The 21,382-nt window shown below is 38.1% G+C and overlaps 4 protein-coding genes and 1 pseudogene across 8 annotated transcripts; 1 reads left to right on the forward strand and 4 right to left on the reverse strand.

The window, feature by feature from the left end:
• Positions 1-489: 489 nt before the first annotated feature.
• Positions 490-3,482, forward strand: LOC110758285 (scarecrow-like protein 21). Of its 4 annotated transcripts, XM_021960111.2 has the most exons (3): positions 568-732; positions 1,523-1,621; positions 1,712-3,482. In XM_021960111.2, the coding sequence occupies exon 3, from the start codon at positions 1,731-1,733 to the stop codon at positions 3,345-3,347; it is 1,617 nt and encodes a 538-aa protein (XP_021815803.1). In that variant the 5' UTR covers positions 568-732; positions 1,523-1,621; positions 1,712-1,730; the 3' UTR covers positions 3,348-3,482. The 4 variants fall into 4 exon arrangements, with proteins under 4 accessions (XP_021815802.1, XP_021815803.1, XP_088108294.1 ...); XM_021960110.2 differs by lacking the exon at positions 1,523-1,621 and having other exon boundaries at positions 490-732; positions 1,737-3,482; XM_088252168.1 differs by having other exon boundaries at positions 1,523-3,482.
• A 145-nt stretch (positions 3,483-3,627) lies between these two features.
• Positions 3,628-4,585, reverse strand: LOC148294988 (uncharacterized; annotated as a pseudogene).
• A 1,447-nt stretch (positions 4,586-6,032) lies between these two features.
• On the reverse strand, positions 6,033-7,699 carry LOC110758318 (uncharacterized). The gene is made up of 2 exons (XM_021960145.2): positions 7,277-7,699; positions 6,033-6,794 (listed from the first exon to the last, which is right to left on the reverse strand). Exons 1-2 carry the CDS (start codon positions 7,485-7,487, stop codon positions 6,193-6,195), a joined length of 813 nt encoding a protein of 270 aa, XP_021815837.1. The 5' UTR covers positions 7,488-7,699; the 3' UTR covers positions 6,033-6,192.
• Positions 7,700-9,366: 1,667 nt separating this feature from the next.
• WRKY20 (WRKY family transcription factor family protein) lies at positions 9,367-15,050 on the reverse strand. 2 transcript variants are annotated; one of them, XM_021960106.2, is made up of 6 exons: positions 14,612-15,050; positions 12,904-13,068; positions 11,809-12,346; positions 11,541-11,706; positions 11,304-11,465; positions 9,367-10,178 (listed from the first exon to the last, which is right to left on the reverse strand). In XM_021960106.2, exons 1-6 carry the CDS (start codon positions 14,852-14,854, stop codon positions 9,689-9,691), a joined length of 1,764 nt encoding a protein of 587 aa, XP_021815798.2. In that variant the 5' UTR covers positions 14,855-15,050; the 3' UTR covers positions 9,367-9,688. The 2 variants fall into 2 exon arrangements, with proteins under 2 accessions (XP_021815798.2, XP_021815799.2); XM_021960107.2 differs by having other exon boundaries at positions 11,304-11,462; positions 14,612-15,047.
• A 3,287-nt stretch (positions 15,051-18,337) lies between these two features.
• Positions 18,338-21,177, reverse strand: FRL1 (FRIGIDA like 1). The gene is made up of 3 exons (XM_021960134.2): positions 20,047-21,177; positions 19,131-19,306; positions 18,338-19,041 (listed from the first exon to the last, which is right to left on the reverse strand). The coding sequence occupies exons 1-3, from the start codon at positions 21,095-21,097 to the stop codon at positions 18,502-18,504; spliced, it is 1,767 nt and encodes a 588-aa protein (XP_021815826.1). The 5' UTR covers positions 21,098-21,177; the 3' UTR covers positions 18,338-18,501.
• Positions 21,178-21,382: the final 205 nt, after the last annotated feature.

Below are 21,382 nucleotides of genomic sequence, written 5' to 3' on the forward strand. Positions count from 1 at the left end.
CATTGTATATATGCACTTCAAAATAAGAATCTCAAGCCCAACAAAAAAAAGACTTGAATAAATAAATAAATCGCATACTCCTCCCTTCACGTGTGGGAGGTGTAAAAGCAGCTTATTTGAGAGTGGAAAAGTAACAATTTCCCAGCAAAATGTTACCTCGAAAGAATCTTGCAGACATCATTCTTGTACGTTCCAAGTCAAACGAACATCATTGCTCCCTTGGCCTTTTGGTCTTTAGTTGTGACCAAAACATAAGACTAATTGAGGTACATAATTCCATGGAAAAGGATAACCATCTGGGACTCCAAATTTCAGCATTTTCCAAGACATTAGTGTTTGAATAATTTGCTTAGATGGTCTCTCACGTCACAGGTCAACCACGACCACAAGTAGGTCGTATAATTAATACAAGAGGATGATCAACAACAAGAAGAAGAAATAGGGTATGGAATACTCCTAATATTAAATTAATCTTTTGGGCGGTAATGCAGTATTGTCAGTGGCAGCAGTGTAATTTATGGAAAGATTGAGGTTTTGAATTAAGCAGCATTGCCGTACCTGTAAGAGTGAGATATTTTTTAGGTAGGAGACAATGTTGTAAAACCAACAAACTTTGGATCTTCATATCATATGAACTCAGAAGAAGCAAAGGAGAAGACGAAAGCTGAAGGCTGCAATAATCATATACCATTCATATGTCAAAAACCCAACTGGGTTTTCACCAAATTCCTTGTGAGTCTTATTTTATTTTCAATCTTTTTGTGTTCTTCAAGTTGGATTTTTTACTATAATGTTTGCTGCACTTGCATATGTTTCTTCAGATTTTGTATGGAATGAATGCATTTTGTGGATAACTTGGTGGTAAATTTTGTAGCTTTGAATTAGTTATTTAAAGCATGGATTTTTGTTCTGGGGTAGTAATTTATGGGTTTTTAAAAGGTGGTTTGTGGCTTGGCGTTTGAGTTGTGAATTCTTCTTATCTGTTTGTTCGAATGAAGATATAGTGACAGGTGATAGCTTCAGAATTCCAAGCGAAAGCTTTGTTGTATATTTTAAAGTTTCTCTGTTTCCTAAATCTTGAATGCTCAGGTTAAAATCCAAGGTCTAGATTATTTGTTCAAAATAGAAAACGAATTTCAACTCAGAGGGGATAAGTACCCTCACAATTCAGAGAAGAAAGTCATAAAGAGCTGGAATCATCAAAAGGCTCTCTCTCTCTCTCTCTCCTTATCTGGATATAAACTGAGAAAACTGTACAGTTCATTCCTAGATATCTATAAGATTCTCCTCCTTTTCCACTTTACTTGTTTGAAAAGGGTGAATATTTGTGTTATGAAAGCAGTTCTATATTTAATGTTAAAACCGCATCGCAGATAGAAATTATGTTTACAAAAATTAGGTAGAAAGTGCATGCTATTATCTCACATGGGTTTTGCTTCAATATTTTTCACTACGAGTGTTAAAATATTCTTTTCTTTTTCCATCTTAATAACACTAGTTGTCTTGTTACCTTTCTCTGCAGAACATATACTCTCTTTAATACACCCCCAAATCCAAGCACAGTTTTCTTTGAATTCTCTGAGATGATTATGATGCATCTGCATGATTTGAAGTAGCCAAGGTTTGCTCTGTATGACAACAGAGTTTTCAGTTAAATTTGAGAAATTGTGTGCCGTAACAATTTATTAGTATAAACGTTGGTTGCAATCAGTCAAACGAATTGGCTGAAAATGCAGGAATCACAGAAACATATAATCCCAAATGTTTCTCACGGATGTGGAGAACAGCCTGTGGAAGAACCAGAGTCCTACTCTTGGCCTCCTATCTACAGTGTTGACCACCAAGCATCCTCTGATGAGGTTATACAACGAACACAGCTTTCAGTTCAAAACTTGGCACCGTACTGCACCCATGAATCTTCGTCAGGAACCAGTACTTACCACCCTGTTCACAGTTCTCCATCTAGTATAGGTTTCTCAGCAAATGGAAGTCCAACATCACATCCAGATTTGCAGAACTACCAGTCTTGTGGCTCTCCTGTCAACCAGTCTTGCTTATCAAATGATACAGATGACCTGGGGCACAAAATGAGGGAACTGGAAAGTGTTTTGCTGGGAAATGATTTAGATGCCTTTGATATGTATGCCATCACAGATGAGCTTGGGCCTAACCAGCTTTCTTCAGAAGCAGAGAACTGGGAACAAATGATGGAGATGATCTCCAGAGGTGACTTGAAAGAGGTCCTTTTCGCTTGTGCGAAGGCAGTGGCAAATAGTGATAAGTCAACAACTGAATGGTTGATGTTAAACTTACGTAAGATGGTGTCAGTTTCAGGTGAGCCAATCCAACGATTAGGAGCTTACATTCTGGAAGGTCTTGTTGCAAGGTTGGCTTCTTCAGGAAGTTCTATCTGTGCAGCCCTAAGATGCAAAGAGCCTGCCAGTGCGGAACTCCTCTCATACATGCACATGCTTTATGAAATCTGCCCATACTTCAAGTTTGGGTATATGTCAGCCAATGGAGCGATTGCAGAAGCTATGAAGGATGAAAGTAGAGTTCATATAATTGATTTTCAGGTAGCTCAAGGCAGCCAGTGGATTACTTTAATCCAGGCTTTAGCTACTCGGCCTGGAGGACCCCCACAGATTAGGATCACGGGCATTGATGATTCCACATCAGCTTATGCACGGGGAGGGGGACTTGGTCTTGTGGGACAGAGGTTGTCAAGGCTTGCAGAGTCATGTAAGGTACCCTTTGAGTTCCATGCTGCTGGAATTTCTGCTTCTGAGGTTCAGCTTGAGGACATTGAGGTTCGACCAGGAGAGGCAATTGCAGTGAATTTTGCCTTCATGCTGCACCACATGCCAGATGAGAGTGTGAGTTGTCAAAATCATAGGGACCGGCTGTTGAGGCTGGTTAAGAGCTTGTCTCCCAAGGTGGTGACTCTTGTTGAGCAAGAATCGAACACCAATACAGCCCCTTTCCTTCCCCGTTTTGCTGAAACATTGAGCTATTTCAGGGCTGTCTTTGATTCAATTGATGTGGCTCTGCCAAGGGAGCATAAGGAGCGGATCAATATTGAGCAGCATTGTCTGGCACGAGAAATTGTTAACATTATAGCTTGTGAAGGGATGGAAAGGGTAGAACGTTACGAGCTTCTCAGTAAGTGGAAGTCGAGATTTATTATGGCTGGCTTTTCACCTTATCCGCTTAGCTCCTTAGTAAACGGCACTATCAAGACTCTACTGCAGAGTTATTCTGAAAAGTATACGCTTGAAGAGAGAGATGGAGCTTTATATCTTGGTTGGATGAATCAAGTACTGGTTGCCTCTTGCGCATGGAGGTAAAAACACACATGACTATATGCGTATCATGGTCCTTTGGAACCCCGAGATAGAACTCTTCCTAAATTAGCTTTACAATGTTGTAAGATTATGCTTCCTCAGTAATAAACTTTTCACTAAACATCTTTAGACCTCCAATCTTAAAATCCCCCATAAAACTATATTTTTTTTAAATTTTTTTTATGCAAGTCTAATACAAATCTGGTAAGCTAAACTTGATATACTGTTTTGTGCTACGTAATGCCTACTGATGAAAACAAGAGCTGTGCTTACAAGTAACATATCAGGTGAAAACTATGACAAAACGGGGAAGCACAGCACAGGGTTCGTCACTACCAAATATTCTGAGGTACAATCCAGGTTTTGGTTTCCAGTTGAATCTGACTCTTCAGTTTCCCTGTCTGTCATATTAACCATGCGCCCCGCAATTGCCCTGCAAACTATTACAGCCCTTTTTATCTTGTTCCTCCTCGTAATGGTAATGGTGCTTTCACCGAATTCCTTGCTATTTGTACTAAATTGAATCTCTTTCTTCAGTCTATATTCTGTATCAAAGTTTGATTGAATTATCCTGCAAACTTGACAAGTCTGACCCTTACAAAGCTCAGAGATTCGCTTCGATTCTCCATTGCAACATACGAGCCACTTCCATGGAGTTCCTCACCCGCACGACGCTTTTGATCCTATTTTATTGTTTTGAAGGATTCTTAACTGCTCCTTGGACAATCATCTCAAGGATGTTCCTTGACAGGTTTCCAATGTCCAGATCTGATTAAAGACAACAAGAAATTGTACCTTAGACTAATTCCAAGCATTTGCAAATACATAGTCGTAGGTGTATAGCTATCTAATCTAGATAGTACTTCAGTCATATGTAGCTGAAGGCCTCCAAATACTTCAGCATGTCCATAACTTGAAAGATTTCAAAAATTTAACCTTCTGAAGTGCATGCAGAAGTTGACTAGTGTTCAAAACTAAATTCAAAAGCTCTAGAAATTTGAATATGGTACCGAAATACATACATATAAATCAAAATGAGAGCAAAACATTTATTTACCATATAGCTGTAATGTGTAGCTTCTCTGGTATTCCGGTTCCAGAGTCGGAATCTCTCTGCCATGAACAAGTAGTGCAGGAGGTTTACTATCAAATTTTGCCTTTCCTAAAGTTGTGTTGCTTCTTTTGTTACATCTTTCAGCTGGCTGGCCAATCTGCCACCTTGTTTCCAGTACACTTCGCATTCTCCTTCAACGATACCCACATTGCATGCATTATTTCTGTGTGACTGAGCGAGAGCGTGTTGCACTATTTTATCCTTCCCCAGTTGCAGATTTTTTTAGTTTGAATACGAACAAAATAACCCATCAGTATACCTTGTACCATCCTGTCATTGTTAGTCACATTTATAATTTATACACATACTGAGAACTGTGGACCTGAATCAATTTTGAGAAAAAAAAAAAAAAAAAAAAAAAAAACAAGCCCTTTTTTTTATACAAGCGATAACGGGTGAGGGGAAAAATTGAAGCTAAAACCTTGCTTGCAAAGATAAATACTCTTAACTACTTGAACTATAAGCCGCTTGTAGAAAAGCCTATGTTGTTCTACTTAATATAAAATTAAATATAATAATGAGTGCTGATTTTCCCATTTCTCTTTTGTCCACTTACACACCGTATTTTCTTAAATTCTTAAAATACTTTATTTTCCCAAAGCAGGATCTTGGAATCCAAACAGCATTGTGTCTTGTTTTGCTTTAAAATTAACTTGCACTAATGAAATATAGCAGTGGAGTTTTAGGCCACAAACGTGGCCGCATGCTGCTACTTTGTCCATTGTCCACTAAACAAAAGACAAATGTGTGAATTAAGGAATGTTGTATCTTACATGAAAGACCAAATCTGGATGCTGCCGGCCAGTGCTTTAAAGGAGCCAAAAACTCGGTTGCCCAACGTCCCTTTTTTCACTACAAAGCCAAAAAATAATTCAATTGTCAAGAGCCATCTCCTGGTTTCTTGTGCAACGATTTTTCAGCTAGTTTTGGTATATTCTTACTTTTTTGCTCTGTTTGTATTTCGTTATTCTTTTGTATGTATGTTGGGTCCATATAATTGACCTAAACGGACATTTTGATTGTTTCTATGCAGCCTGCATGTTGCTTCACATGAAAAACCTATTTCTGTGTGGTAGTTAGATTACCAAGTTGCTTCACAAGCTCCAAAACAAGCAGCTGCAACTTGCAAGTTGCTTCACAGCCCCTATCCTTCCCCGGTTCACTCAGACACTGAGCTGCAAATTTTTTATTTTATTTTTAATTATGGTTGGTTTTTCACCTTATTCACAGTGAAAAAGGGCCTTAACTTGCAGATCAGTGGACTCATGTTCGAATCTTCATGACACCTTAGAAAACCCCCCTCCCCTTTATAGTTTAGACTATCACTTGTATTTTATATAAAATTAAAAAAATTAAAAAAAAATAAAAAAACATGAACATTTGTGTCTTTTGGTCTTGTATATGGAACCTTGAGGTGGAACCTCTTCCCGAAGTGGTCTTCTGCTCTCATTTGCATTCTTGTTTTTTCTTTTTCTTTTTCTTGGTTGGATAAGATATCTTTTGTAGGGTGATAGTTTTACTATGTTAGAAGATTATGCTTCATCAATAATACGTGGACCTTTTCCATATACATCTTTAGACCTTCAATATCAAAATCCCTCATAAAACTAATTAAAAATCTTGATGGAAGTTCAATACAAATCTGGTAAGCTAAACTTGATAAACTTTTCTGTGCTACATAATGCCTACTGATGGAAATAAGAGCTGTGCTTCCAACTTACAAGCAAATACATATCAGGTGAAAACTATGACAAAACAGGGAAGTACAGCAGAGGGATTCCTCACTATCAAATATTCTGAAGTGGAAAGCAGCTTTTGGCTTCCAATTGAATCAGACTCTTCATATTCCTTGTCTGTCATATTAACCATGCTCCCTGCAATTGTCCTGCAAACTATTACAGCCCTTTTTATCTTGTTCCTCCTTGTGATGGTAATGCTATTTTCACCGAATTTTTCGCTACTTGTACTCAGTTGAATCTCATTGCTCAGGCTATATTCTGTGTAAAAGTTTGATTGAATTATCCTGCAAACTTGACAATTTGGAGCCTTACAAAGCTCAGAGACTCGCTTCAACTCGCCACTGCAGCAGGCTACCGTTGTGCCATAGAACCTCAACAGCTCGTTTCCATCTACTGTGCTTCTTGGATGCCTCATATATCTCTCTTTGGCCATCTTCTTTACCATCTCTCTGTACTTCTCAAACCTTTCAAGCGTTTCTATGGAGTTATGCACCCTCAGGACCCTTTTAATCCTGTTTGATGGCTCTGATGGATTTACCGATGCTCTTCGGACAATCATCTCAATGACGTTCCTTGATGGGTCTCCAATGTCTAGCTCTGATTAAAGAATTAAGACAAGAAGGACATGTACCTTTAGCAACAGTAATTCCAAGCATTGGAAGATAGTCCTAGGTTTATAGTATCTATATAGGATTTCATTCCATCTACATGAATAATTCCAGAATAATAAAGCAAACACTGTAAAATATGATAATGGTGTTTGCTTTGCTTGTCATATATTTTTAGTCGTTACCTAACACGTTAAGCTTATGGGGTCTAGCGGTTGTCTAACAAGTGGAGCTTAAAATGGAGATGAAAAGCTACTTGATTACGTGTTGTACCTTGCTTAACGAGGTTTCATGTCAATTATAAACAACATCTGTCTCCATCTAAAACCTCACTCTATGGACTCTTGCATGGCTGCTGCTGCAACGATATTATGCAGCAGTTGACTACTGGTGAAAACTTCATTCAAAATCCTTAAAGATCTTTGTCATTGATAATATAAAGCAAAACCAGAGCAAAGCTTTGAGACTTACCATATAGCTGTGCTTGTGTGTAGCTTCCCCGGCGGTGCATCAATTCTCGGGCCGGAGTCTCTTTGCCATGAACAATTTCACCACCAGAATTTGCCTTTCCAGAACTGCTGTTTCTTCTGTTACGTATTTCAGATGCCCGGCCAACTACATCTGCCACCTTGTTCCCATTACACCTCACATTGTCCTTCAAAGACACCCACAAAGCATGCATCTCTGTTTGATTGACCGAGTGACTGGGTGAGAGTGTGTTTGTGTGATTCTAGTTAACTCGTACTGGTGCAGTATTTTATCTTCGCAAAGTTGCAGATCTTTCTAAGTTCAAATCAAACAAATGCACCCATAACTATACCTTATACTGATACGGTTGCTGATGTATAAAAGAATATGCGACTTGTTACTGCCTTTTTTCATTAACAGGAGGCAGGACTGGAGACACGGTAAGCGCGGTAAAAATTAAAATAGAATAAAACTGATAGTTTTTTATTTTTTCCTTCTTTTGAAATAGGTCACTTCTTTTATGGCTCCGTTTGAATGGAAGGAATGAAAGAATTTGGATTTGACGACAAGACTAAAGTTGCTACAAAAACAAAATCCACATTAAGTGGAATGTAATCGAAATAACTAGATGTAATACATTTAAAACAACTCTTTTCCATAAGCCACTAACAAGTTTTTCTCACTAATCTACCAAAAAAACATTTCTTCTTTTTCTTTTTTTCTTTCTCTTCACACACATTGTCTCCCTCTTATTCTTTCTTCTCCCAAAATATTTCTTATCAATACAAACATGCTCTGGTGTACGGCTTTAAGCTCCAATTAAACATTCTATATTACACATCTACATCCATACTATTTTGAAGCCGGAAAAATGCATATACAATAAAAATTTACTACTTTATTTTCATGTCAAACAAGTATCTACAGAGAACATTTTAATTTTCACCCCAGGCATTCAAAAGTCGAGCACGGGCCATGCTGAAATGGATATTATACCAAAACAAAATACTGAATGACATATTCATAAATAAATATAAATTAATGATTAAGATAAAACAAGTCCTTAAGAAGAAAGAGCAAAATACTAAATCTTTTTTTCTTTTTTTTGCAAGATAATTAACTTGGACTGAGCATGGCTAAAACAAATTACTTCTGTACTTTGAAGGGGCTCTTGGAGGGGCCTTCAGGAGTGGAGTTTTGGGCCACAACGTGGCTGCAAGACTGCATGGTGACATTATCCACCAAGCAAAAAGACAAATTATGTATTTAAGGAATTTTGTATCCTATTTTACAAATACAAATGCATTTAAAGAGCAAGTTAAAATGCTGCCATGCCTGCCAGGGTCGGTAAGTTTTACAACGGGCCACCAGAACAAAACTACAAATAATTCTCATCTCCACAATCTATCTTCTGGCTTCATCTGTAATGATTTTTCTTTTTTTCTTTTTTTCCGTTTTTTTTTTGTTACATTGGAGTTCGAACGGGGGTGCCATGGGGGAAGGGGGAAGGGTGGGAACCCATTGGCTGTGTTCACTGTTTTGGTAAACTTCTTACTTTTCACTCTGTTCTTTCTTTCTTTTCTGTTTAGGGTCCAGAACATTTACCTCACAGATTTTGATCCATGTGATTTATTGCCTTGGTCAATTAATAGTTTCCATCTAGTCTAAATGTATGAGGAAGTGAAAAACCTACTTCTGTGTGGCGGTTGAATTACCAAGTTACTTCGCAGGCTCCAAAACAAGTAGCTGCAAATTTTTTATCCCACATTGAAAGGCCTATAGAGAACCTTTTGTCCTGCTCTCCTGGAGAATGGAACAATTAAAGCTCAAACCCCCTCCGTACCGCAGGATGCGAAACCCCGCAGTTCACAGGGTCAGCATTGATCTTCCCATTGGGATCATTCTACAATGACAGGCATGAGTACAATTTATCTTTTATCTCGTCGTTTTATTGCAGCAACAGTATCGCAATCATCAGACGCAAATGAACAATGCCCCAGCATCTACATTGCTCAAGCTTTAGCAATAGGGTTCACAATGCCAAGCAAATTTAAGACTCAGGAGCTCAATAAGCTCATCACACAGGCCAAGTTGAGAAACAAAACTTTCTTATAAATACTGTAAAATTTAAGCATTTGATCGAATTACAACACATGCGGTCAATGACTCTGAATATAGTATCAGTATTAATTCATATTTGTACATAGTATTCCCTGACAAGTAAATGTTGCACATACATTAATCGGACAGAGAAGGAATTTTGCACCAGGCACCTATACCACATCTTTGAAATAGGGAAAGAAGAAGAATACCTTTTGTTTCTTTCTTTCAAATTGAGATGCCCCTTTGACCTTCACCCGTGGCCAAAAGAAGGGAAAAAGTAGCTTATTTCTGTTGGCTTCATCTTAAGCAATTCTATGGACCTGTTAGTACTCTTCCCATGTTCTGTGGATATGCATAAGAGGAATGATTTAAAGGTGGAATCTCGATGCTACGTGATTCACTTGGATTTTCTCTAGATCCGTACTGATTCATGCCACTATTTAAAACACCATAGTATGTTGAAACAGGGGTAGTTTGAATGGCCTTAAAATTGGAACTAGTGTGAGATTGGCGTTCCACTTGTTCAGAGTGCAGTTGCAGGTGCTCATTGGATCTATTTTCAGCAGCAGAGTTGATTCCGACACCAAGATCGAGGCTTATGGTGTCACTTTCTTCTGATCTAATCCTCGATGGGACATTCACAGTTGTTGATCCTGAAGTGTCATGGCTACTATTCCTTGCAGTTGGGACATCATGGTTATGTTTCCCCTCATATGTAGTTATAACTGCCTTTGGATCATGGGATGCCCTCTCCACATGTTTTCTAACAGGGCATCCAGCATTGGTGCACTTGTAATAGCTCCTGCATAGCATGTGAGAACGATGAGAAACCCCATAAACCAGTTGGAAAAAAAGTAGCAGTTAAAAAAAGACTAGAGCCAAATATTAGCCACTCGATGAAGAGGGTACACGCACATATGGGAGATACACGTAATAGAACTACTTCCTAGTTATTCAGAAGCAACATTGTAATTATAAAGTTATCAGGGTACATTTACATATAATATAACCAAACACACTACACAAGCATGATGCAGGTTTATCTCTAACCCAACACAATCCTAAATAATGAGGTTACATTCTAAGGTAAATAATTTATAGGTCGGTTCAATTACAGAAAGAGATCTAGAATACATATATAATTTATTCTTTTGTTCCTTGTTTGTGCATTAAGTTTGACGTTTAATGCAATTACTGGGGTAAAACATCAGGCGAAATTAGCAATTTTCCAAATACCCCAACCATCTGTGCTGAAGGTGCCACTTCTCAGGAGTCCTTTATGAATAAGCGGGGTCTGCACAGCCCTCTATTTTCTTACATGAAAATGGGAAAGTGGCTAAGGGAGATAATGAAAAGTTCCTGTTAAACTAAATGAGAAGAATTGCAACAGTAGCAACAAAGAATTGCGCACTATTACCTACACTAAAACTCAATTTTGATGCAAACAGTCACTTAAAGAAAGAGGAAAAAAAAAAAAAAAAAGAATGGAAGGCTAAAAGTTCAAATTCAAAAGACAATTTTTCAAACCACAGCTATCAACTGTCAGACTAAGTTCTTATACTGGATTTAAGAATATCTGTATTTATTCCTTGAGTGTGAAACGGCCAGAGGGTGGGAGAGTGAACTACCAAGGTCCGTCCTTACAATACTGTGTTCCATTGCAGAGAGATTGGGATTTAATTGTTTGAATAAATGTTATCATTAGCTCAATACTTTTCAGAATAATCCACTAACCGTCAGAGAAGAAAACCCGACTTTTGTATGAGTATCAGAAAGTTATCAAATTCCATTAATGGTCAGAGAAGAACGCCCGGCAATTTTATGAGCATTCGCTAAGTTATCAAACAAGCACTAAAGCTACATGTTGAAACAGATGAAATGAGTCAAAATTATTGTTGAAAACCGTCGGCCTGATGATAAACTATACCTTGGATTAGGATTTCCCCTCACCACTTTCTGACCATATTTCCGCCAGCGATATCCATCATCCAATATATCAACCTCACTCAGAGTCTGAACAACAACTCGTGGTTCCCGGATAGGTTTAACAACTGGTGTGACATCAACCCCACCAACATCCATCCTCCTGCTTAACAAGTTTGACACTTAGTTAGGGAACATGAACAACACAGGAAAAACATAAGCATTTCTTGAATCTCTATACCTCCTTTTTGAGAATGGGTCATCATCATCAATCTCCTCGGCCATCCTATTAGATAGTGAACCTGTGCCTTCTACACTATCATCATTTCCTGTGACAGGAGATCGCTCAGGAGTACTATTTGGCTCATTAGTACTCGACATTTGCCCATATATGCTGGATGGCTTGTCTACAGTTAGAAAGGAACAAGATTATTAGTAGATATCTACCGATAAAAGATTATTGCCCATATATTCATAAAACAGCTAAAGAAAAATACTCTGATGCTTACCATCACGGCCGATCAAAGAGGAAGCCTTTTCAGATCTTTCTTCCTGGATAGGCATCATAGCACCAGTATTATATCGTCGACTAGGTTGAGGCTTAGGATGATCATGTGTACCCTTGTAGATAATCTCTGTTATCTGTCCATCGTGAGATCGCTCAAACAGCTTCTTCACTTCACAATTAGGATGGGTACATTTATAATAACTGCGAGGAAATTCACTTCCTTTAACGTGTTTTTGTCCATATTTTCTCCAGTTATACCCATCATCAGAAGATATGACTGAAGGCCCACTTCCTTTATGATCAAACTGTGATGTTTGGACCCCAGGATTTGGATGTCCCCTCTGACTTAAGTCATCTGAATCACCTTCAGCAGGTGCACTAGCTCCTGAAGTGACCATGTGAACAGGTGCTGACAAACTCAATTCATTTGAGGAGACCGCCATCTCACTTTTAACCAAAGGTGGAGACACGAGTGATTGAGGCTGAGCTTGACCTTGGACTAACTGGTCATTTCTCTGGTGGTTATAATCTGTAGTAACCTTGAATAAATGTGAAGCATTAGGCAACCAGTACTTTACAACGACTTTGACACACTTTCAGATATATAATGAACTCAAATCAAGATATATCATTGTTCTATAATTCAAAAAGAAATATGACAGTCCATCTCGACAAAGAGATTCATCTACCACCTTTTGTTTCAATTCTTCTTCCAGTTTCCTTAGAAAACATTGGTTCTTTATAAAGCATTTTCAGAAAACAATTGTAGATAACTTAATAAAGAATTAGTTGACACAAGAAAACCAATCCAGTACTCATCATATAGCGCTTGAGACACAGAGGAAGTATGGAAGCAATACCGTAGCAAATTAGTTAAGCTTTAGAACAAGGACTTAAAAAGATTTTGAGGCATTAAGTAGACATCCACCGATATTGCAAGTTTAAGTTAGTGCACAAAATAGGCCAAAGACCAATCAGCCAAACTTTGGATCAAGGCCACCATTTAATCAGTATCTTTCACTACATAAATAAAACGTAGTCCTCATAGATGCAACTAATAAACGGATAAATGACCAACAATTGATAAAGAAATTACCATATTTGATCCAGCATGGGGCTTAAACTCGAAACTTCCAGAATTTCTTTCATCAAAGGTATCGAAATCAGAGCACATTGTGGTTGCTGAATATGTAGTAGAACTCAGAGAACCGTACACCATTTGAGGCTTCAAAAAGGACCCAGTAGTTGGGGAAGGTTCTGCCTGCAAGACCAGAAACAATATATTTTCATTCAGGAATTCCTGATCCAGAAGACTTTTGATGGACTGAAGGGGCATGTACAGAAAAAAGAAAATTTCGTGAAAGAACAAGAGAGAGATGGCCAAGAAGATTCAGAACAATTTCCAAGCCCTTTAAATGTGGCAGTACTTAAACATACTGTTACATATCTGTTCAATAACAAGAAACTCTGACAACTACTCAGGCATCCTTCTGATTGGCATCACTTAACAGAGATGTAATTTGTCCATCCATCCTAGACTACCAAAATAACTCTAACAAGTTCCTTCATTACCGATGCAAATGAAACAAATACTAGTAAATAAAAGATAAATTTTCTTAAGTAAATCCACTAAAGATTGGAAGAGCAATATATTTATATGGATTACCCACATAACTGAAGTTATTGCAAACTGCTTTGAACAAGAACAATCATCTCTAATCACAATCAGCACAATGAAGGTCATATCCTCCATAAAACACATGCCAATGACGACTTATATCAACACCTTGACCCACAAACTTTCTAGCCTTCCTATTCCTTCCCTGCTGATGCATTTATTCCTTATTCTACATACACAAATGTAAACGTTTTTGTCGTACTTGCATCCACTGCCACCGTTAAACAAAGACAAACAAAAAGGCTAAAACCCACCACCAAAGCAAAAATAAGAGAAGAAAGATTCATTATGTGAAAAAACAACACAGTCGATAGTAATAAAGAACAACAAAGTTCAAAGAGTTGTAAGTGAAAGCCCCATATTCCCAAAGCAATTGCTTTCGAACAATCCATACAGGCATAAAGAGAAAAGACCCAATAGGCCAATACTAGCATTACATTACTCTTAAACAGCAACAAAGCATCAGAACCTTCGGGTCCCATCCTAAGCACCCACATATAAAATCCCACTGGTTTATTGAAAAATAAAAAGAAATAAAACATTCGCAGCAAACCCATTTGATTAAATTCACTGTTATGCCACAAACCAAACGGAAATTGTAATGAGAATTTTCGAATTTGGCTGAAAGGAGGAGCATCTTTTTAGCTCACTCATCATCAACATCACATCAATTTTTTAAGTCCACAAAATTCCCTCCTACAGCATATACCACGGGGCAAAATCTCAGGCCGTTAGACCCAGTTCCCTATATACCCCATGTTTGGTCACCGAGAAAATGCCTGAGAAAAGTTCAAAATTAAAACTTTTTCACTGCAAAGTCAATCTCAGTTGCTCAGAGCAGTAGAATAACTTCAACACTCCAATTACAAATATTTCCTTTTCTCAGCAACCAAACAGAGCCTTACATTTAATTCACACCCAAAAAAAAAAAAAAACTTCAAAAAAAAAATTAGAAGATCATGTTTATTTTTGTTGTATGTTCCCACTTCCCACACTTCACTGAGCAAGCCAAACACAGCATAAGATTCAAAATGAGCATTTGCTTTTCCTCAGCAGCAAAAAAGAAAATAAAAATCAACAAAAGAAAATAGAACAAGGATCGAAACAAAACGACGTCGAAGCAGACCTTCATGTTGGAGAGGAGGACGGGGGACTCGAGAAATGACGTCGGACTGAGGCCGGGAGGGATAGTGAGGCAGGGGGACCTCGAGATCGGAAGCTTGGCCGGGGACATGAGCTTGTACTTGGCCCCACCACCACCACCAGTAGAAGAAAAAAGGGTCGGGTCAGACCCGGGATTGAAGCCGGTTAGACCCGGATCGAAGTCATCGGAAGGTCCAGAGGGGTGGTCGAGTGTGGTCGCGTCCATTGAAAGCCGGTTGGTTTGGGTGAGGGGCGAGTCAAAAAACTGTCAAAGGGAAAAGGAGAGAGAGTGGGTTCGTTTTTGTTCAGAACAGGGGAAGATGAGGGAAGGGCAGAATGGTAATCTGTGGGGGTGTCTGTTGTGTTTTGGAAGGTTTTGTTGTCAGAGAGAGACGTGGGTTGACTTGTGGCAATGGATCTGAGTTTCATCTGCGGACTGAGCCACTCAGAGACTGAGTTTGAGTCGTTGAAGACGTTTCCCCATTTCTCATGGTTAAAAATAATATTTGCAAGATCTCAAAGTCATACAAATTAAATTTAAACTTAACTAAAACATTCATAGGAAAGTTACACGAGATTCTTCAATAAGTATCTTATATTAAGAATTGGTTACATACTTTTAATTGTAGCTGTTGAATTCTATTCATTAAATATGTTGGTAGTCTTTTAGATACAATCCAACAGCCGAGATTAGAAGTATGTAACCAATTCTTAACTTAAATACTTACTAGCCTTTTCGCACGCGCTTCTGCGCCTGCGAGAGGCTTTTTTTTTTTTAAATTAAATTTTATTTTAGAATTAAAAAAGATAATGGGTAGTTGTTTTCCATAAAAATAGGATTCATTATCCGATTTTTCTTTTAATTTTAATTTTTTAAAATATGAAAAAGTGTGAATTTACCATATTATCCTCATTTAATTAATAATTTCAATTTTTAATGTTTGTATTAACCAAGAGCATTTTCTGGTATTTTGAATGTTTCACCATTCTCTGCCTTTTGCTTTATATATATAGATTTGAAAATATCCCGAAAAGTTACTAAACTAAAGTATTTGTAGAATTATGTCTCATCACAACTTGACTTGTGAATTTTAACTATTCAATGTCAAGATTGCATTGAATTGGAATAAATGAAGTGTCTCCAAGTTTTGACTTCGTGAGCCTATTAAGAAACCTTATCAAGAGGCTCATCACAACTTGGAACCACTTTTGATTTATCTACTCAAATTGTATTTTTAGTGCCGGCATTGATTTCAGTCAAGACTACTATAGAAAAAGAATAAAAATGCAAAGATACTCTCATCAGATTTAATAGGTGAGAATTTATGTAACCAACCTCATATTTATGAGTTAGTTGATTTTCATATCCCTAATCGTCAAAGAAATGGAAAATTGGAAAATTGAACCATCTATAAAGAGACTAATGATTTATGTTCTCAATGAGTTCTCAATAGTCAAGGCTTAATGATTTTAATTTTCTTTTGATTTGCTAACAAGCAATAATTATTGAACATGCTACAAGACTTTTTTCACATGTTGATTTGCTAACACCCATATTTTACATTGAATTTAAAACTTCATTTAGATAAGACAATCGTTATATGGTCTTTTTTTCCACCAAAGTTAGAAAAGGGGAGAATGATTTTCTCTCTCACACGCACTGGCAATCGTTATGTGGTCTACTAAACATTAGTTGAGCTCATAGACATGATTTAAGTTTCTTTTTCCCCTACTTTCTAAATAATGATTAAGAGTCACTGTAAGTTCGACTAATGATAGCATATCTAAAAGATACGAGTAAAATCAACAGAGTCAATTAATGGAGATTAAGGTTTCAACTACATTTCATTAGTCATTAAATTAGGCCGATACAAGACCTTAGAGGGTTGAATAACTCAACCCTGTCAGGTAGTTAAATTGACTTCAATGAATTGGTTCGTAAGAATATATAGTTTTAAAGAGGCAATCCAGAAGTTGTCCTTGTGCTTCCAACCGTTGAAGTAAATTATATTGTAACAAAAATAATGCACTTCTATGGATCACGATGCTACGTTTATTCCTTATATGTGTGTTTGTATCATAACTGACCGAGCAGAAGAAGAACGAACCAAAAAAGAATAGCCTAACTACATTATACACCCCAAATTTAGAAAAACTTACCGTCTTCCAAAATTTAAGTGTAATTTTCTTTTTAAAATAAACAAGTTTATTAATTTTATTTTTTGTAGAAATAAGTTATTTTACAACCAACAACACATACTATTTATTCCATATTATAAAATTACATGAAAAACCTCAAATAATGAAATAAGGTTCACCAGAGTTGGTAGCCTAAATTTATAATTACACAGTATTTATTTCGATTATCTCACAATTTACATTGTCAAAAACCTAGAAGTTCATCAAAAAAGAAAAAAAAAAGAAACCCTAGAAGAATAAAGGCAGGCAAAAATAAGTGAAGAAGAAGAATGCATATCTTGATCCCCAACCCTAAATAGAGCTTCGTTCAACCACAAGCTATACAAGTCCAACGGGTCAAATAAAATGAAATTTAAAATTGAATGAACAGATTTACACCAGACGCAGGAAGAAGGGAACATCTATAAAGTGACCACATGTAGAAAACGAAAAGCTCCAATGGCGACTAAAAGCAGAAATTGATAAAAGAAAAACATGAAAGAAATAAGCCACAGAAACAAGGTTCCTGGAAAAAATCCTAACCTTTCTTCCTTAGTACCCATTTAATATCTAATAGCAGAACAACTCCATTAGGAGTCGATAATGGAGCCTATCTGAAGACCCCTACTCATAAGAAGGAGTTGCTGCTATGCCGTTAGGCTACAAGGCCATTGGCCAAAAAATCGTTACATCCAAATGGCAACGGTACACATAATAAATAAGAATGGAGGAGCAGCATAAAGCTTCCATTTTGTTTTACACCAGCTCTCGCGAAAAAAAGGGGAAAAAAAAAAAAAGAATCTATCCAGAGATGGATGTCACACAAAGATGAATACTTAATTGGGCAACCAAACACTTCCCTTCTACTCAAACATTAGAAACAGAAGACAGCCCCATTTTTTAGGCATACAGGAGGATTTATGCTTTCAATGAGCAGCATCTACTATCGAAGAGGAGCTAAAGTTTTGCAAACTACCAAAGAGGTCAAGATGGGGACAAAACAAGTCCCTTCAAGCAAACTTAATGAAAAAAGACTTCCTATTTCTTAAAACCAAAGACAAGAAAAAAGACGATTACTTGTTCACCAACACTACTTGCTCTGCAACGATTTGTTGATCACAATGATCAACCTAAAACCAACGTTAAGTTCCTATTCAATATAGGTAAAAATCATCACCTCTTTCTGAGACAGAAGAAGGGAATGCACCTCAAGTTCCTTCGGTGAAAGGCAGAGTACCTCTGTTGTCCCTGTGAAATGGCAGCACAAGGAGTAGAACCCTAAAACAGGTAAAAACATGAGGATGTCTTTCCCTTTTTAGGAAAAATGCTCCCTGGAAAGAAAATCGATGAAAAGGTCCTAAAAGTAGACTGTTCACAAGAATTAGTGCTTAAAAATGATATAAAAATAAGCTATTCTACTTTCAGGCTGATTAGTTTATTAAACACCCAGAAAAAAAAAATTAATTTAATGGATGACGCAAACTACTCGGAAGCAAAAAAGTTTGTTCAAGTAATTAGACATGTGACGCCATACATGCAACCACTGATCTTAATTACCAAGTCTTGTTGCTGAACTACAATTATGGTGAACAAAAAAGCAGACTTTGCTTTTTTGATAACCAGCATTGTAAAAAAAATGCAAAAGGCATCACACCATCCAAAAGTATACTATCACAGAACAAAGGGTAGCAAGCACTACTGAGGATAGTGAGATGGAGGATGGTACTCAGGGGGTGCACCATATCCACCATAGGCAGGTTGCCTGTTATAATAGCCTGACGGCACATAATGGTCGGATGAGTATAAATGGTTACTAGCAGGGCCCGGGTTCCCAGGAAAACCCATCTGGCCTCCTGCAAAACCATACAGCCCAGCTGATGAACCCGCATAAGGGGGAATTGGAGGAGCAGTGCCTGACAAGGCATAGGCTGGCAACAAACCTGCTGCATTGACACTATTTGAGACTGCTGCAGAGCCAACTGGAGCAGTCATTCGAGGATGCTTGTTTCCATAATGCTGCTGCTTCAGTTTTTGCTGCTTTGCTGTCTGCTGTTTATGTTGTTGAGGCTTGACAGCAGGAGCTTCTGCATGGCGTTTTCTGTTTGCTTTCTCCTTCTCCAGCTGCTCAAGTCGCTTTTGAAGAACAGCCGGTGGATACTCAGATTCGAGCTTGAGGTCTTCAATAACTTTGATTACTGATTTCAAAGCACCGGTTTCTTTGGCTGTGGCCTCATTCTACAAAGAAACTTAATGAATAGTATGCCGCAGATGAACTATTAGATTTTAAGAGAAATTAGGTAACATATAAGAGAAAGTGAAATTACCATTGACTTGCGGGAGTTATTTCCATCCTTACAAACTTTCTTAGCGAGCTTCTTAGACTCTTTCAAATAGGACTTCAAGAGGGGAACTGGTGGGAACTTATCAGTCAGATCAAATTCAGAAATGAATTTGACAGCCAAAAGATGTTTTCCCTTACTCACAAGTTTCTGAATGAGATCTGCGAGCATAACATTTTACAGTTAAAATCAGAATCTACCCTAAGCAGAACAACCAAAAACTGTGCAATTGGGCAGTTAAATAGGTCCATCCAAAAGGCAAACAACAATCCTGCCATACAATGCCCTCAACGGAAAGTATGATGCTAAGCATTGCGTGCCACTCCTCCCCAACATAAAAAATATGTGAAGTGTTTACATATTGAGAAAAATAACTGGATCTGTAGCTCTCCCCAGCACATTTTTTTTTCACCTCATGTGTATAAAGTTCCATTAAGCCTTCTAAGTGGTAAGACCATACAAGCTCTACTCTCTCTTCATACTTCTTACACAGCCTTCTCCTACAGCTTATTCATAGAGGCTAAAGATCCCAAAACTTAGTGGTTTGCCATTATATATAAACTGCCCTCAGTAACCAAAGTCATTATTTGAGCTTATTTATCACTCTGCCTCAAGTTTGTACACTACATGATTAACAATCAACTCAAGAATTCATTCATCCCATGAATAATAATCAATATTTCAACCACAAATAGCTACTTAGTAACTAGCATCCATTACGAACTCTCTGACTGAAACATCAAAGCACCGCAATTTGATAATGCTAAATTGAAAGATACACCAAATACAATTCATTAGCTCTGACTATGAACATTTGATAACACCATAACTTATGTATTAACATCGAACATAAATTAAATAAAAAGTCAACTTGAATGTTTCCACTAACAGAGAACTCTACCTGCAATCTTATCTCCCAAACCAATTTTCTGGCACAATTCGATAGCTTGCCTATACCGCGCAATGATAACAAAATGATCAACAAGCTCATCCATCTTGAATTCAGACTGCAGTCCATAAGCTGCCACCAAATGCAAGAATCCCAACGCCTCAAACGGGTTTTCACCATCCATACTCACCTTCCCTTTCCAAGCCAACGCCAACTTCTTGGCTCTCTCTCTCACTTCTAATCCTACATCCGGCGAAACCCCCATTAACACTTCCAATAACAGCACACCACTTCTCCTCACGGCAAACAATTCCGGGTCCTTATCACCCTTATCCCGCCCGTTCTCACTATAAAAGTCGTCTACTGCATCTAAAACCATCGCAGCAGGGTCCTTGGCATACCGTATAGCTCCCAGGAGCTCGGCCCGGATGGTGTTTCGGTTATCCAAGGTCTCATTCATATACTTTCTCAACCCCATTGCATCCATTCGCTCACAAAATGCCACCAACTCTGGCCGAGGAGGAACTGAATCCGACTGAAGACTCGTACCAAGCTCAACCGTGTTCCGGGTCGGAGGGTTTGATGAAGAAGGGTCCTTTACCATCTGGGTCGACGAAATTGATGAAGAAGGTGGGTCCTTTGTTATCTGGGTTGGTGTTTTGATGTCTTCCGTTATCCGGGCCAATGTCAACGATAACGAAGACGGGTCTTCTGCTATCTGGGTCGGTAAATTCGACGAAGAAAAGGGGTCCTTTGGTACCCGACACGAAGAAGAAGAAGGGTCTTGTGGTTTCTGAGATGGAGGGTTTGATGAACAGGGGTCTTGGGGTATAGAAGAAGAAGGATTTGAGGATTGGGACTCGAGGGTTTGGAGGAGCTGGAGTTTTTGGTTAAGGGAGTCTTTTATGGAGGTGAAGTGGGAATCGAGGTCAGACCAGGTGAGATTGAAGGAGGAGAGGACGTTGTAGTGGGCTTGAAGCTCATCGAAGGCCTTCTTTAGGTTCTCTTTCTTTGTCTCGATCAGTGCCATGGCCGCTGACATTGTTTCCACTGTCGTAGCCATTGTTTCATGAAATTTAGTTCAGCCAGAACCCCTGTTGGGAAATTGCCAATGCCCAATGGAAACGCCAGTTGAAGAACTGAATACCCAAATAACCCCAAAACTATTTTAAAGGAAGTGGCGGAGCCCACATAGAGAAAGGAAGAAAATAGGGTTAATTACTGTAGACGTCCGTGAACTATAGTGCCAATTGCAATTGGGTCCGTGAACTAAATTTTGTGGCAATTTAGTCCTTTAATTAGATAATAAGGTGCAATTGGGTCCTGCCGTAATTGAATCCGTCGAAAT

This window comes from Prunus avium, chromosome 4 (genome assembly GCF_965620075.1).
Source record: "Prunus avium chromosome 4, drPruAviu1.hap1.1, whole genome shotgun sequence".
NCBI lineage: Eukaryota > Viridiplantae > Streptophyta > Magnoliopsida > Rosales > Rosaceae > Prunus > Prunus avium.